A 13,353-nucleotide genomic window follows, 5' to 3' on the forward strand; every position below is an offset into this window, starting at 1 on the left:
CCTCTGCTGCCTCCGTTACTGAGGGAGCCCAGCCACCAGGAGCAGCGCTGCTTCTCCACCTCTGAATCAGCTTCACGGGCATGATCAAAGCAAATAAAATCCAGGAAGGTCCTGTCTTGTGAGGGGCCCAGTGGTACACGGCTGTGAACTGGCTCTGGCTGCCTCCCCTTCAGTTCTGCTCATCCCATTCCACCCAGGTCACTCGGACTCCCCCAAGACAGGGGTGTGTGGGGGTGTGTGGCGTGTATAAAGTGACAACTCAGGGATGGCTCGACTCCTAACAGACCCTGAAAACATTTTGTAGCGACAACTCATGGAACTTTCAGTGGCAGAAGGCCAGAAACTTTCTTTCCCCAAACCAGGCTAGCTGTTCCTGTCAGGTATGGCTGCTTTTCAGGGGCTAAAATTCTGATTTCTTGTGCCAGGCACCACAGAAACGGTGTCAGGCTGAAAAAGCTTGGAGGTATGGATTAATAATTCAGGGAGAAGGGCATCTCTGCTGGAGGGAGGTGACAGAATCCAAACTGAGTGCTAACTCCTCCGCCTGTATCTTGAGCAGTTTGTTTCATTTCTCTTGTGGTTCTCCTGTTTCTCTCCACCTGTTTGTGGTGCAGGTATCACCACTGCATTAGCCAGTCACTGGATATTGTCTGAGGCATCTGCAGTCAGGCATAGGCTGGGAAGAATTTTCCTTGCCCCAAATAGTAACCCAAGGAGCAGAAAAGACCTCTCTGTGAAGAGAATTCATACGGAAAACACGTGTTTTCAGGCTCTCCGCACCGATTCCAAAATTTTAGCATGACTGTGTTTCTATTTTTGCTACCTTTCAGGAAAGTCACTGCTGCTTCTCTCTAGCACCTCTGCATTGCCTTTCCCCTTCTCTTAGCTGGATTTCATCAATATTTTTGTAATTTTTAAGTGGGAAACACAAGTAGCAGAACTGTCTGCTTCACCTAGGGATGCTGCCCCTGGGAGAGTTGTGGTGGTGCAGAGAGGTGACAGCTAAAGCAGGGATCTTGTGCTCATTCATTCCATCCACACGTTTGGCTGATGTTTTGTTAAATGATTTTGATTGACAAGGACATCAGCTTTGGAGGGTCTGTCCATAAATTGTGCTGGATCTCTGGCTGAGATCAACAGGTAAACGTTTTGCTGAAATCCCCCATGCACTCCAGGCAGACATTTTTATTATTTTCTTTTAATCCTGCCTGCTACTGTTTCCAAACCCAGACAGCAGCGTGTGTTTGTCAGGCTGTGCAGGTGTTGGCATGAGAGGAAAATCATTGATTTTGTGAGTCTTTCCTGTTTGGTTTTCTTGCAGCTTCCTATATGCTGGAGGGATTAACATTATTATAGCTTCCTTAGGACTGGGGTTGTACTGGGAGATGGGATCTCACTGAGGAGTTAAGATATTGGAAGCTTTCTTTCCTTTCTACAAAACTGTTGGGACAGAAAGGGATCCAACGCTGGCATGATGTTTCATAAGGTGACATTTGTTATAACTCATTGCAAATGTTACTCACCATCTACAAAACGTCCAATTAAGCTAAAGAGCAGTGAAAAATATCCAATTCCACTTTAGCAGCTGCACTGGTTGCCAGAATCCCTCATGTTTTTTGGAGCCAACAGATTTCCCCAGGAGACCTTTACACGGTGACTACTGTCCCCTGGCACCAGTCCCACTGGTTGGTGTTCCCTGCTCCCATCAGCCAGACTGTCACACAAGGACATTTCCCTTCCCATTTTGGGTTCATCCTTACTTTCCCAAAGATCTCTTTGGTCCTTGGTTGTTACCAGACCTGTGCTGCATCCTTCTGTCTCCTGTCAGTGTTCCAGTAGGGATTAGCTGGATACCAGAGGAATAGCGTTTTCAAAAACAAAATTTGAGGATTGCCTGTGATCCTCAGTGCTTTTGAAAACTAGAGTGGTTGGTCATACATGCAGTTTATTGAAACCTGAAGCTTCTGAGTCACTGAGATTCTCCCTTAGCTCTAAAATCTTGAGTGGCATAATAATGCTCCTGTAGAAAATAAACCAATATACTTCGGGTTTCTATTCAGATTATGGATCCTTTTGCCTCCGGTGCCTTTGTGTGTGCCTTGGGGTTGAACCACTGGGTTCTGTGGTTCTGTGCAGAGAGACACACGCGAGCAGTGTGACAGCATCTCTGGCTGTGTAACAAACACAAACTTCCCTGGCACCTGGAGGAGAGCGGGATCCTGAGCGAGGTGCCAAAGCGGCTGGTGCAGATCCCTGGCTCCCCACGAAGTTCACAGATGCAGCTTTGCTGTCTGCTACAGCCACCCACTGTTCTGCAGCGTCAGCTGGGCTGGAGCTCAGATCCACCCCCTCTGGAGAGGCAGAAGTGCCTGGGCCCCTGCAGAACCCCGGCTCCGCTCTGCAGCCACCACAGCCTCCTCCTCGCCTTCTTGTATCAGCACCTCCTTTCCCCCCAGGACAGGGCACTAATATGGGCCAAAATGCGCTAATTTGCTGCAGGAAGCTGTGGAGCTTTGGGCAAGGAGGTGGAGGAAGTCACACAATTAGTCACAGCTGCTGGTGGCCCCTGGTGCTGACCTGGCGTCCTTTGTCAGTGCCAAGCAGAGGCAGACAAGCCTGGTTCCTTTTTTCCTTACTTGTGAATACCCAGCCCACGTTTCCTATGATTCCAGTCACCTGCTGGGATCTTTGAGGTGTGGGAAGGAACCTCAATTCATTCAGTCTGCTGCACTTGTTCCAGGGCAGGATTTACTTCTCATTTTCCTAGACCACAAAACAACATCGCTGCCTTTGGAGAGCAAGGGTGGGAGCTTTTACATCAGCCTGTCTTTAGGTCCTATTTATAAATGAGGAGAGTGAGCAAAAATGTTTAAAAACATGCAGGCTTTAAAAATAAAACCGTGACCTAGTCAAAGAGTAAACACTGAGGAAAAATAAAATACTGTTTTAAGAGATGGAAGCAGAGGAGCAGCAGCAAAAATGTTCAAAATAAATCTATTACTGCAAAGAGGAGGGTGTAAATCAGCAGCTCCCATCACTGACAGTTCAGAGATGCTGAGGACCTGGCTTAGCAGTGGAAAAGGAGGAAATAAAAAGAACTTTGAGTGGGAAATAAAGCAACGATGAGAAATCCACCTATTTGCATGTGATAAATCACCCATAAATGTCAAGATCACGCTTCTGGCCAGACAAAAGGCATCAATGGCACAGTGTTCAAGCAAGATAAAAAATTACACTGAGTTTCTGTCATTGTGAGTGGTGGTGCCACCTTTATGCTTTCAGGTAGCCCTTCAGGGTGGGGTTGCACAGGGGGTGTTAAGAATACAACGTCCTAAAAAGGGATGGGGAGCTTTTCCCGTGATGGCCCTTTGGAAGCTTGTCCCTGTGCTGGCGTTTTGCACAAATGGGACAGGACCACTGGGAGACGTTCCTTGAGCTTTATTGCAGCGTCTGCCTCGTAACAGGGTGAGACTATTGAGAGATGGCTCGCATCTTGCTAACAACAGCCAAAGATCTCTTTGTTACAGGGCATTTTAAAGGTTTTTCTTCCAATGGCGTATTGCTAAAACTCACAGACAATTGTTCTAGCCAGTCACTGAAAGCACACCTACACCTGCTTGCTTGTGTGCTTTCTACTAACAATACACAATATCCCATTATTAAGCTCAAAACCTCCGTGCTAAGCATATTTTCCTGCAGTCTTAAGATCTATTCTAGCCAGGCCTCAAAACTCAAACTGTTGTTTCATGTCTTTGCTTGCTGTACCGTTGCATCTTCTCTTCTTCCAGGCTTTGCAGCTGCAGCTGGCTCTAAGTTATCCGTTCTTCCCGTTTCCGAGGCGTGCTTTTTACGGTTCCTGAAAATCTTCTCACCTTTAGCATTTCCCGCGCGTCCCCCGCGAGGCCGTGCTGTCACTGACGCGTGGTTCTCCTCCCTCCCAGGTCGCCTGGTCACTATGAGCCATGGCCCAGCTATACTACAAAAAGGTCAACTTCTCCCCGTACCGAGACCGGATCCCGCTGCAGATCGTGCGCGCGGAGGCAGAGCTCTCGTCGGAAGAGAAAGCCTACCTCAGCGCTGTGGAGAAGGGCGACTACGCCAGCGTGAAACATGCCCTGCAGGAGGCGGAGATCTACTACAACATCAACATCAACTGCATGGATCCCCTGGGCCGCAGCGCCCTCCTGATAGCCATAGAGAATGAGAACCTGGAGATCATGGAGCTGCTGCTCAGCCACAGCGTCTACGTGGGGGATGCTCTGCTCTACGCCATACGGAAGGAGGTGGTGGGAGCTGTGGAGCTGCTGCTCAACTACAGGAAGCCCAGTGGCGAAAAACAGGTTGGTTGAGTGTTCCCGTTCAGTTCTGAGCCGTTGTCCTGCCTTAGGGAAAGCGCTGCTGCTCAGAGCAATGTCCTTGAGGTTGGTCCGTGGCTTCAAATTCCCACTGCAGGCTCGGGCAGCCCAGCTTGGATGGAAATTCTCCAGCCAGAGCAAACATGTTCTGCCTGGCTTAAACACTCGTTTTTTTTCTCTTTCACTCAGTGTTCTTTCCAGCCCCACAGTGTTTGTGGACATGCTGATTTATAGGTTGATTTATAGACGAGCACTTTCTAAAGGAATCTGCGGCTCTCTGAAATTATATTACAATCTGTAAATATGAACTATTGCCACGCTGTCGTGCTGATATTAAGTGGAATTGCTTTTCATAAGTAAATCCTGAAAGCACACAAGCTTATTTACAGCTGCAAGCAAGCAAACAATCTGCTGGGTTTCAGTCCTTCACCGTGGTGCAGACAGATCATCTTGGTCTCCCTCTCCAGGGAGCTCCAGGGCAGCAGTGCTGAGGCAGGACATAACTCACAGCAGTGACTTGCAGGAAGGATCCTTAGCTGCAAAGCCATCCCTAAGTTACACAAGGTTCTTCGTGGAAAAGCCACGGTTTCCAAATCCTGTCACAAAACTGGTTTTTTTTTTTTCTGTTTTTTTTTCTCATTTGTAAGCACCACTAAGCTCTACTGCCAATAGCTAGAACGATTTATGCACGTTGCTGACCAATGGTGATTTTTGCGTGTTCACTGCTTAGAGAGGAACATCCAAAACCTGGGTGATCCTTATATATCAAGCCTCCTTTTGAAGGGAACACGTCCCTCTGGGTGTGAAAGATTAATACCAGTCAATCGTGGAAGAAAATGTTTTCAATGCATAGGCCCCTTAGCACATTGTTTTTCAACAGTAATTTTATGTAGCCAAAGCAAAGAATAAGGATCAATCCTGACAGGATTCAAGAGTGCTCAGCTTATTATTTAGAAATGTGCAAGCATTGTGCGTGCTTGTAGCAATGTGTTTCCAACGTGTGATTTAAAAACTAGAGAGATAATGAAACTCCTCTATCTGACCTAAAATTGGAAATGTTAGTACTGAGTTTTAGTCTGACAAAATGTAAGTAGTATGAGGAATGAGCCATTTTTTCCCCTTGGTGTTCTATTTGAGCATCCTGCAGCTCAGCAGGGCAGAAAGCAGAATAGAAAAGCTTTTTTTTCAGTGGCATGAGGAATTGCCAATGATTATAGCAGGCTAATGACAGCTTTCTCCTGAAATGTCGTGGAAAGCAAGTGATGGGATTCGTGTGGATTTCTGTGACATCCCTTGAACACCAAGACTTGTGTCCACTCAAATCCAGAGCCCTGCTGGCTTAACTGGGCAGAGACAGAGGTCCGTGAAATGAGGTTGTTGTATTAGAGCTGAAGTTCAGCTCTCTAGTTCAGTGATCCATTTCAGAGTAGGCCTGCTCCATTTTTCGTTATCTCTGTGCCAGCTCTCCTCCTGCAGCTAGAACTGCACCTGCTGCAGGGTTTACAAGCTGGAGGAGAGCACATGTGGGGGAGAAGAGATGCGGTGCCAGTTCCAGCTTTATTTACAAGGTTTGTTACAAGACCAGATTTCATCAGTGTATTTTGCACTGGCACTGGCTTGGAGCAAGATTCTATGAACAAACTTGGATTAACTTCCCTGGCTGGGGTTCAGGCTCTTCTGGGGACTGCAGGAAGTGTTTGCTGGTGGAGGGCTGCAGGACTGGACTTCCCTCTCAGCTCTTTCACTGACTGCCCATGCAGTGAAGGTGGTGAACATTTATTTCATGTGTAGTGACAGGACAAGCTGGGCCAAAGCTGGTTACTTTGTCAAATCTCAAAGCTGTTACAGGAGGGGTTTCTGAACACAAGCTCCTGATGCTAATTCCACAGCAGTACCAGTGTACAGTCATTATTTGGCCTTGCTAGACCCTTTCTCAGAAGGTCCTTTGGGAGCCCCACACCTAATTGCTTCCACAAAAAGCACCTGATAAAGCAGATTAGCACAGCTTTGTCCTCATCAGCTACTCAGATATTCTAAAACACGTAGAAACCCTGCTTTTTTGTTCCAGTAGTAACAAAAAAAAATAAAATAAAAAAAAATTCGCACCTCTTAGAAAGGTTTCTGTTCTGGCTGTGAAATTTGTAAGATGGTATCAGAGCGCTTCTCGTAAATTTTGTTAATTATAATCTCTTAATTAAATGTACAGAGGGTTCAGCTCCTTGGCTGGCATGTGGCAGCCTGTTTGCCATCAGGCACTGCCCGTCTCTGCTGCACCCTGGGCAGAGGTGCAGGAGCAGCAGCATCCTCTGATTGCTGCGTATCAAATGTTCACCCACCTGGACCTGGGCTCTGGGAGAACCTGTTGGTTCCATTTTCCTGCTGCCTGCCTCTGAGCAGGTTTTATTTGCCTCTCTCCCAGAGCCTGGTCTCTCTCCCTGGCTGCCGGGCTCCAAGAACTGTTCCCATTTGCGTCAGCTCGGTTAATTGTTGTCTTTGCATCTCAAAAGCAGCTGAGCAGCATCGTTCAGCACAATCCATTTCACGGGTGGGTATCTTCAGCCTTATCACCGTGCCACAATCCCGACAGCAGCTCTCACAGCCTGCCTCATTCCAGCCTCTCGTGGAGTGGCTGGATCTGGTTAGTGTCATAAATACGTATCAATTATAATATTGGCTTTTCGCAAATATCGAAATGGATGCTGTAGGTACAATGTTAAAGCAACTTTGCTATAGAGTTTTTATTTCTGCTGTTAACTAAACTTAGGGTAGTGAGATAGCTGATATAGTTGTGCTCGTGGTAATTGAACTGCCTGCTTGGTTGGGATAACATGCTGTGAACAATCTATGATGAAGACCCCTGCTACTGAAGTGCCAGCTATCAGCACCTGCTGTCTGTAGAAAGCATGGGCCAAAACCCAAGCTGGAGGTGATAATAAGAACAGACTAAAATCACAGCCGAGAAATGTGCATGCTCTAAAAAGGCAGACCCAAGGAGGAGCCATGCTAAATAGCTCTTGGAACAAACTAGTTCGGGGAAAAGTTTAAATCTCCATAATTGTTTATGAATATGCAATAGGCTGATGCAATAGAAAAGGTATATAAAGGGTGTCTGAAATAGCAGGTGTGCTCTCAGCCGAATGCCAAGCACCCGGCCGTTAAAATTTGCTTTATTATGTTTGTCTCCTATGGTCCTTTATTAAACTTTTAAATTTTACCAGGAGAGTGAACCTCGTTTTTCTTAGTTAGGAAAAGAGACACCCAAACCCAGGTAGAAAACCGTGGCCCCTTGCAGACTGGACCTGCCAAGGCAGATCTCCAAGAGGACAGCTCCAGACCCGGCTCTGAGAGCTGCCCGAGGGGAAGAGCTCTGCTTTCCACCTGGACCGCGACCCTTTCAGGGAACAGAAGGTCCCAACCTTCCAAATACACGTGGTGACCTTTGCTGCGCTCCTCGTGTAAGAGGATCAGGATCTCACTGATGATGTAAGGGCCGGGGGGGATGGATGAAGGGGTTGGGCAGTGCAGAGGCTCGGATCCTGTCATTAAGTGAATTTTTATGAGTCATTATCCTGCAAACCTTTGCTAGACTGCTGTTTAAGCGCCACTTGCTGCGAATGCCGTGACAATGGCAGGGGCAAGTCACAGGCAGTAACTATAACAACCCGCACTCGGCACAGGAGCAAATTGCTCTGTTTACATGCGGAGCCGGCGACAGCATGAGGCACCTCGCTCCAGAGGCTGCTGCAGAGCACTGGAGAGATCAGCAGTGATGTGCTCGAGTGGTTGTGTTTCTTTTTAGGTTTGGCTCTAAGCGAGGTCTGTGAGCTATTTTAAGATCTTAGCGTTCCTCCTCAAATCCGTGCTGCCCGGTCCAGACAGCTTAGAGCCGTGGTTTTGGGTGCTGAGCTGTGAGTCTGCTGGTGGAGCTGGGGAGGAGGCTTCACCAGTCACAGGCAGGATAATGCTCATAATCTGACGGTTTTGGCCATGGGAGGTTTTGGGGTCAGCGAGGAAGTCGTCATGGTGCAGCCATGGGGAGAGCATAGAGATGTTCTGATGTGCTTCACGCCCAGCAGAGAGTAAAGCCCAGGCTTGGAGGACCCATCCTCCTCTTCAGTACCCAAAGAGCTCCCCTGATTTTGTGATTTTTACAGGTTAACTTGTGATTTCCACGTGTTACATCTTTTACTCCAATTACTCCTCGAAGCTTTTTATAAACCATAGCTCTCTTTGACCAGTCACACAGCTGGTCACCTGAACCACAGCACAGCTTGTTTTTCTCCCAAAATCCTGACAGGCCTTTGGAAATCAAGCAACCTATTCGTGAATATTAAGAGGAACAAAACAAACTCATATTCGTGGAACCTGGAGGGTTGTCCTGCAGAGGTTTGTAGTCAGCATTTTCCAGGAAATAAAAGTGAGCCTAATCTGGTGCTGTGATAGTTATTGTTTGATTTTCTGGGCAGTGCAGAGGCTGATGTACTGCACAGTGGCAGAGCAGTAATATAGGTGTACTTGGCATGGCAATCCATCCTCAGTGATGAGTGTCATCTTATTCAACAAACCACTGAATAACCATCAGAAAGAGCCGGGATGGGTTTGAAATAGCAAAGAATTAGCACCTGCAGATGCAGTATGGACTTTGGCCCAGGCTTTTCTCTTTGAGGGTGGAAATGTTGAAATGCAAACTTGTCTGTGCATGGGACAGGTCCAGTACATGCAAAACAAGGCAGAAGGCACGCAGCAAAACCAGATCTGGCTGGGGTCCTGTGGGGCTGAAATTAACAGGGAACTCTAAATTATTGTTTATTCCTTAACTCAGAACTACTGTACAAGTGAGGGAATGCATATATGAAACCTGTTGAATGAATTCTCCTTCCCTGTAAAATCTTCTGTCTCTCAACCTATTTGTTCTCTGAGTTTTGCTGGTCTTTTTCCCTAAAAGTGCCATCAGATGGATTTTTTTCACTATACAAACATCAATCCAGCGGGTTTTGTTTCCAGCCGAGCTGGAGACTTCACCTAACCTTCTCCGGCGAAGAGCAGGAAATTCACGTCTGAAAACTCCCATTTCCCCCCCGTGTTTGATTCACCCTCAATTTACCATAACAGCCGCATTTCCTCACACTTCAAAACCTGCTGAAATGAGTAGAGATTTCCCAGCTGAGGCGTCCGGGGGCCCGTTGTTCGGAGCTGTGAGCGGTGGCAGCAGCCTCCTGAAGGTTTGTCACCACTCTCGCATCTCGCCTGCTCCCCTGCATCCTGCCGGGGCTGTGCCTGCAGCTCTGCCTGCCTGCTGAGCCCTGCTGCCTCCTTTGAGGAGCTGTAATCAGCCATCTGAATTACTCCACGTCCCTGAGCACCTCCACGGAGGGCTGTTTTCTTCACAACAATCGGAGCTGACGTCGGCTGTTTACACAGGGAGGGTTCGAGCATCTCTCTGCCCCTCTCTGGGATCTGGCAAACTTCGCGATTCGCCCTCGTGGCACGTGGCTCCAAATAAAGCTGCTCAGCAGATGGGACTACGGATGCAATTCCTCAGTCGTGAGAATAAAAAGAAAAAAGGGATTTTAGTGTTTATGGCTGCGGTTCCCATGGTCCAAAGGCCTTCTGAGTCCATGGGATCCGTATGGATTCCAAAAGAAGGAGTTTACTGGCACAGCCTCTGGAAGAGTATGGCTGTGAAGAGGAAACTACAGAGAATAAAAGGCAAGTTTCCAGTCTTTGTAGCTAATCATCAGATTGGTAGAGGATTGCTGTACTGGATAGTGTTAGTGAACCTAAAATTTGACCTCAAAAATCCTCTTTTAGGTGAGCTGATGAGTGAAAATCCACCTTAATCTTGTTCAGATCCCGCAGATCCACAGCGCAGAGACAGCCTTTTGTGAAACAGAAAATAAAGGTTGCATTAAACCATTTTATTCTCGCCCAAATCCAGTAACTTTCTTCAGACAATGTGATTTAGCCTAATTTCCCTACTCACACAGGGTTTCTCGTTCTGTGTGCAGAAACCAGTGTTAAGTTTAGCCCTCACCACTGACAGCCCTTGACTTTAGAGTTGGTACAAGCTCAATGCCAGCCTTGTGCTACCACTGACAGGACAGTTTGAGTCAAAAGAAACAGTTCAGTTCTCGAAAACCTCACAGCATAAAATCTGGGTTTTGCAGGCAGCCGGAAAGAGGAGAGGTTTAGGAGCAGGCATCTGTATCAAGGAGTTCTGTGGCAGCTCCGAATTGTGGCTGTGGAGCACCAGAGGGGAGCAGGCTGATGGGTGTGACTCAAGCCGGTAATTTCCATGTTAATAGGAGGGGTCCAAAGCAGAAAGGAAAGGCTGAACCTGGTTGGAAACACTCCTGAGCAAGAGGAGGTTCTGAAGAGTAGAACCAGTTAAGAAAAAATATGGCCACAAGCTCTCAGTGGGGAAATATCTGAGAGGCACAAAAAGGAAGAAGGATCACGTCTGAAAACAGAGAAGCAGCTTCAAAGCCTAATGGCTCCATTAGCACCCAAGCTTTTCATTATTTTTATTGATGCAGTAATAATTCACAGTTATAGTTAACATGCCTTTGACACTGGCGGCTGCCTTCAAAATGAATTCCATCTAATTAAACTAAACAACAGAGAAATCAAAGATCACTTCAGCTAATGATTACATTTAACTGTGAAAATCTTTCCTCCCTCCCCATTGCCTCAGTCCCCAAATAATCTTAAATCCAGGTGGAAAAGAACTGGGCTGAAACATCCCCTGGACTCAGTAAGCAGCATCAAGATGAAGGCAGTGACAGAAACCAGATTCCTGACAGTGGCAATAAGGCACTGGCTCCTTCTTTCTCCAGGGTCAATGTAAAGTCTGTTATTATTTCCTAGGATGCTGGTGGGGGTCAAGCCAAGAACTGCATCACAGCGAGCAGAAACGTGCCATGCTTGTAATTGAACACATAGACGGGTGAGAAGTCAGGAATTATCCCAGATGCTTCCCAGAGAATTGTCTTTACTGATCTCTAGGAGTGTTCTTTGCCTGCTCTGGGCACACTGTACAGTGAATTTTCAGTCAGATGTGATGGGTTCTCAGGATTCAGCTAGGTGGATGAACTGTTGTAGGGGAAAAGAATCCTGTTTGTGCTGCTGCACAAATAAACTTCTGGGCTCTCTGTAGATCTGGTCATTAAGGATTTTAGTGTCAAAAAACCAGTGTCCATGAATGTGCCTACTGTACCCCCCTCCCTTTGCTCCTAAGCCCCAATTACAGCATCCCCAGGCATCACCCAGCACGTGTTTGCCTCTGGTCCGTCTGAAACCCCAAACCCAGAAGTCTGATGTGGCTGTTTAGATCCACTGATACAGATTTGTGGGAGACTCTTCCCGGTGCAATAGTAATAGCACGTTTTTTTTTTTTTTTTTTTTCCCAAGGGAAGCTTCTCTTCGTGGGAAAAGCGAATGTAACAAATTACAGGCTCCTCCTAAACAAAGCTCTGGGATCTCTAAAGATCCGTGAAGAACTGCAGGGCAGCTTAGCAGGAGTCCCTCAGCCCTTACCTGGCTGTTGAACAGAGCCATGCTGGGTTGGCAAAGTCACATTTTACGGCTTGTTTACCCCTGTGTGAGCAGTATTTTGCTGTCCCATGGCAAAGCAGTGCCTGGTGGGGCAGCACTTTGCTGGCACTGGTGGTGGAGTATCGAAGAGGCATTGACTGGGAGCAGTATTTCTTGTCTGCGAATTGCTGCAGCGAGGGAACGCTGTGATCCAAGGTCTTTGCTCTGTCATTGCCTCGGGAAGATGCTGGAAAACTGCTCGGGAGGCTCAGGGCCATGAGAATTGTTGGTACTTAATTCAGGGCACTGAGAGAGGGCTGCTGTGCTCCAAGTGCTCCTCAGGCAGGAGGTGATGAGGCAGTGCCAGGCTCTGCAGCAGCATCAGGGACACAGCATTACCTAGGGGCTTTCAACTTCCTAGCACTGGGAATATCAGAGGAAGTCACTGCCTGAGTGGGAACAAAGGAAGATCACAGCCACACAGCTTTATTTTGTTTTTCTCCCCGCCACCTGTCTAGGTTGTCGTTTCTTTGCTGTTGCAAACTCTGGGGTCTTTTCAGAAGCCGCAGCATCTTCCTGGCTGGTAAAACAACAGTGCCAAAAGCACAGCTTAGCTGGAAAAACCGGGGGATAATGAACCTGCTGGTTTGTGAGCATCAGGATGCGTTTTGTGCACCATCAGGCAGCGCTGGGCTGGCGCCAGATGCAGCAACTCACTCCTCTCCTTGACACTGTCTCATGATCCAGTCTGATCTGATTTATTTTTTTTTTTTTCCTAAAGGAATGTGACTGGATATGAACACAACCCAAGGAAAAAGGCTTCCCTCTTCAAGCCCTGTTAGCAACACATTACCTCACCTAAACTTAATGAAACATCTCTCGTCCTCACAAGGTGATAAATTACAGGGAGGAGGGATGTTTGGTGTACAAAGATGATATAAAAGGCTGTAGATAGCATGATTATTAACCTGTGTTAGCACATCTCGTCCTCGTTACCACTAAGAATAGATAATACAGAGACCAAGAAAAATGAATCAGAAAGCTGGACAGCTCTCCCAGAATAAAGCCTGAAAAATGTTAGAAAAAATAGTAACCGTAATAAAATAAAGATTATCTTGAAGACAGAGCCTGAATATTTCCAGATAACCACGGGCAATCTTTATTTCAGTTGTGTTTGGGGCGAGGGGAAAGCTTATCCATAAAATGAAAAAAAAAAAATCTCAGATGCAGCAACATTCCAAGGTTCTTGGAGTAGCTAAGAAATTTATAGGGCCGGATTAAGCAAGCTCTTTAATCAAATTGGTTTCAAAGCTTAAAATCAGCATTAAAAATTAAGAATAAACCCTAATAATTTTTACTCAGAACAGCTGCTCCTATCACAGAGTGACTCTTAAAATGGTAATGAAGAAAGGCAAAAAACCCCCAAACAAACAGCATTTAGTATCTCCAGATGTGGAGAAAAAAA

General features: G+C 46.8%; 1 protein-coding gene across 1 annotated transcript in view; it reads left to right on the forward strand.

The window, feature by feature from the left end:
* TRPC5 (transient receptor potential cation channel subfamily C member 5) overlaps positions 1 to 13,353 on the forward strand; it is a 96,401-nt gene that overhangs the window by 26,064 nt on the left and 56,984 nt on the right. Inside the window, exon 2 of the mRNA XM_040083993.2 lies at positions 3,942 to 4,340. Within this exon, the coding sequence (XP_039939927.1) occupies positions 3,963 to 4,340 (378 nt within the window). The 5' untranslated portion in view covers positions 3,942 to 3,962. The remainder of the gene's footprint in view (positions 1 to 3,941; positions 4,341 to 13,353) is intronic.

The sequence above is a fragment of the Hirundo rustica genome, chromosome 21 (assembly GCF_015227805.2).
Source record: "Hirundo rustica isolate bHirRus1 chromosome 21, bHirRus1.pri.v3, whole genome shotgun sequence".
NCBI lineage: Eukaryota > Metazoa > Chordata > Aves > Passeriformes > Hirundinidae > Hirundo > Hirundo rustica.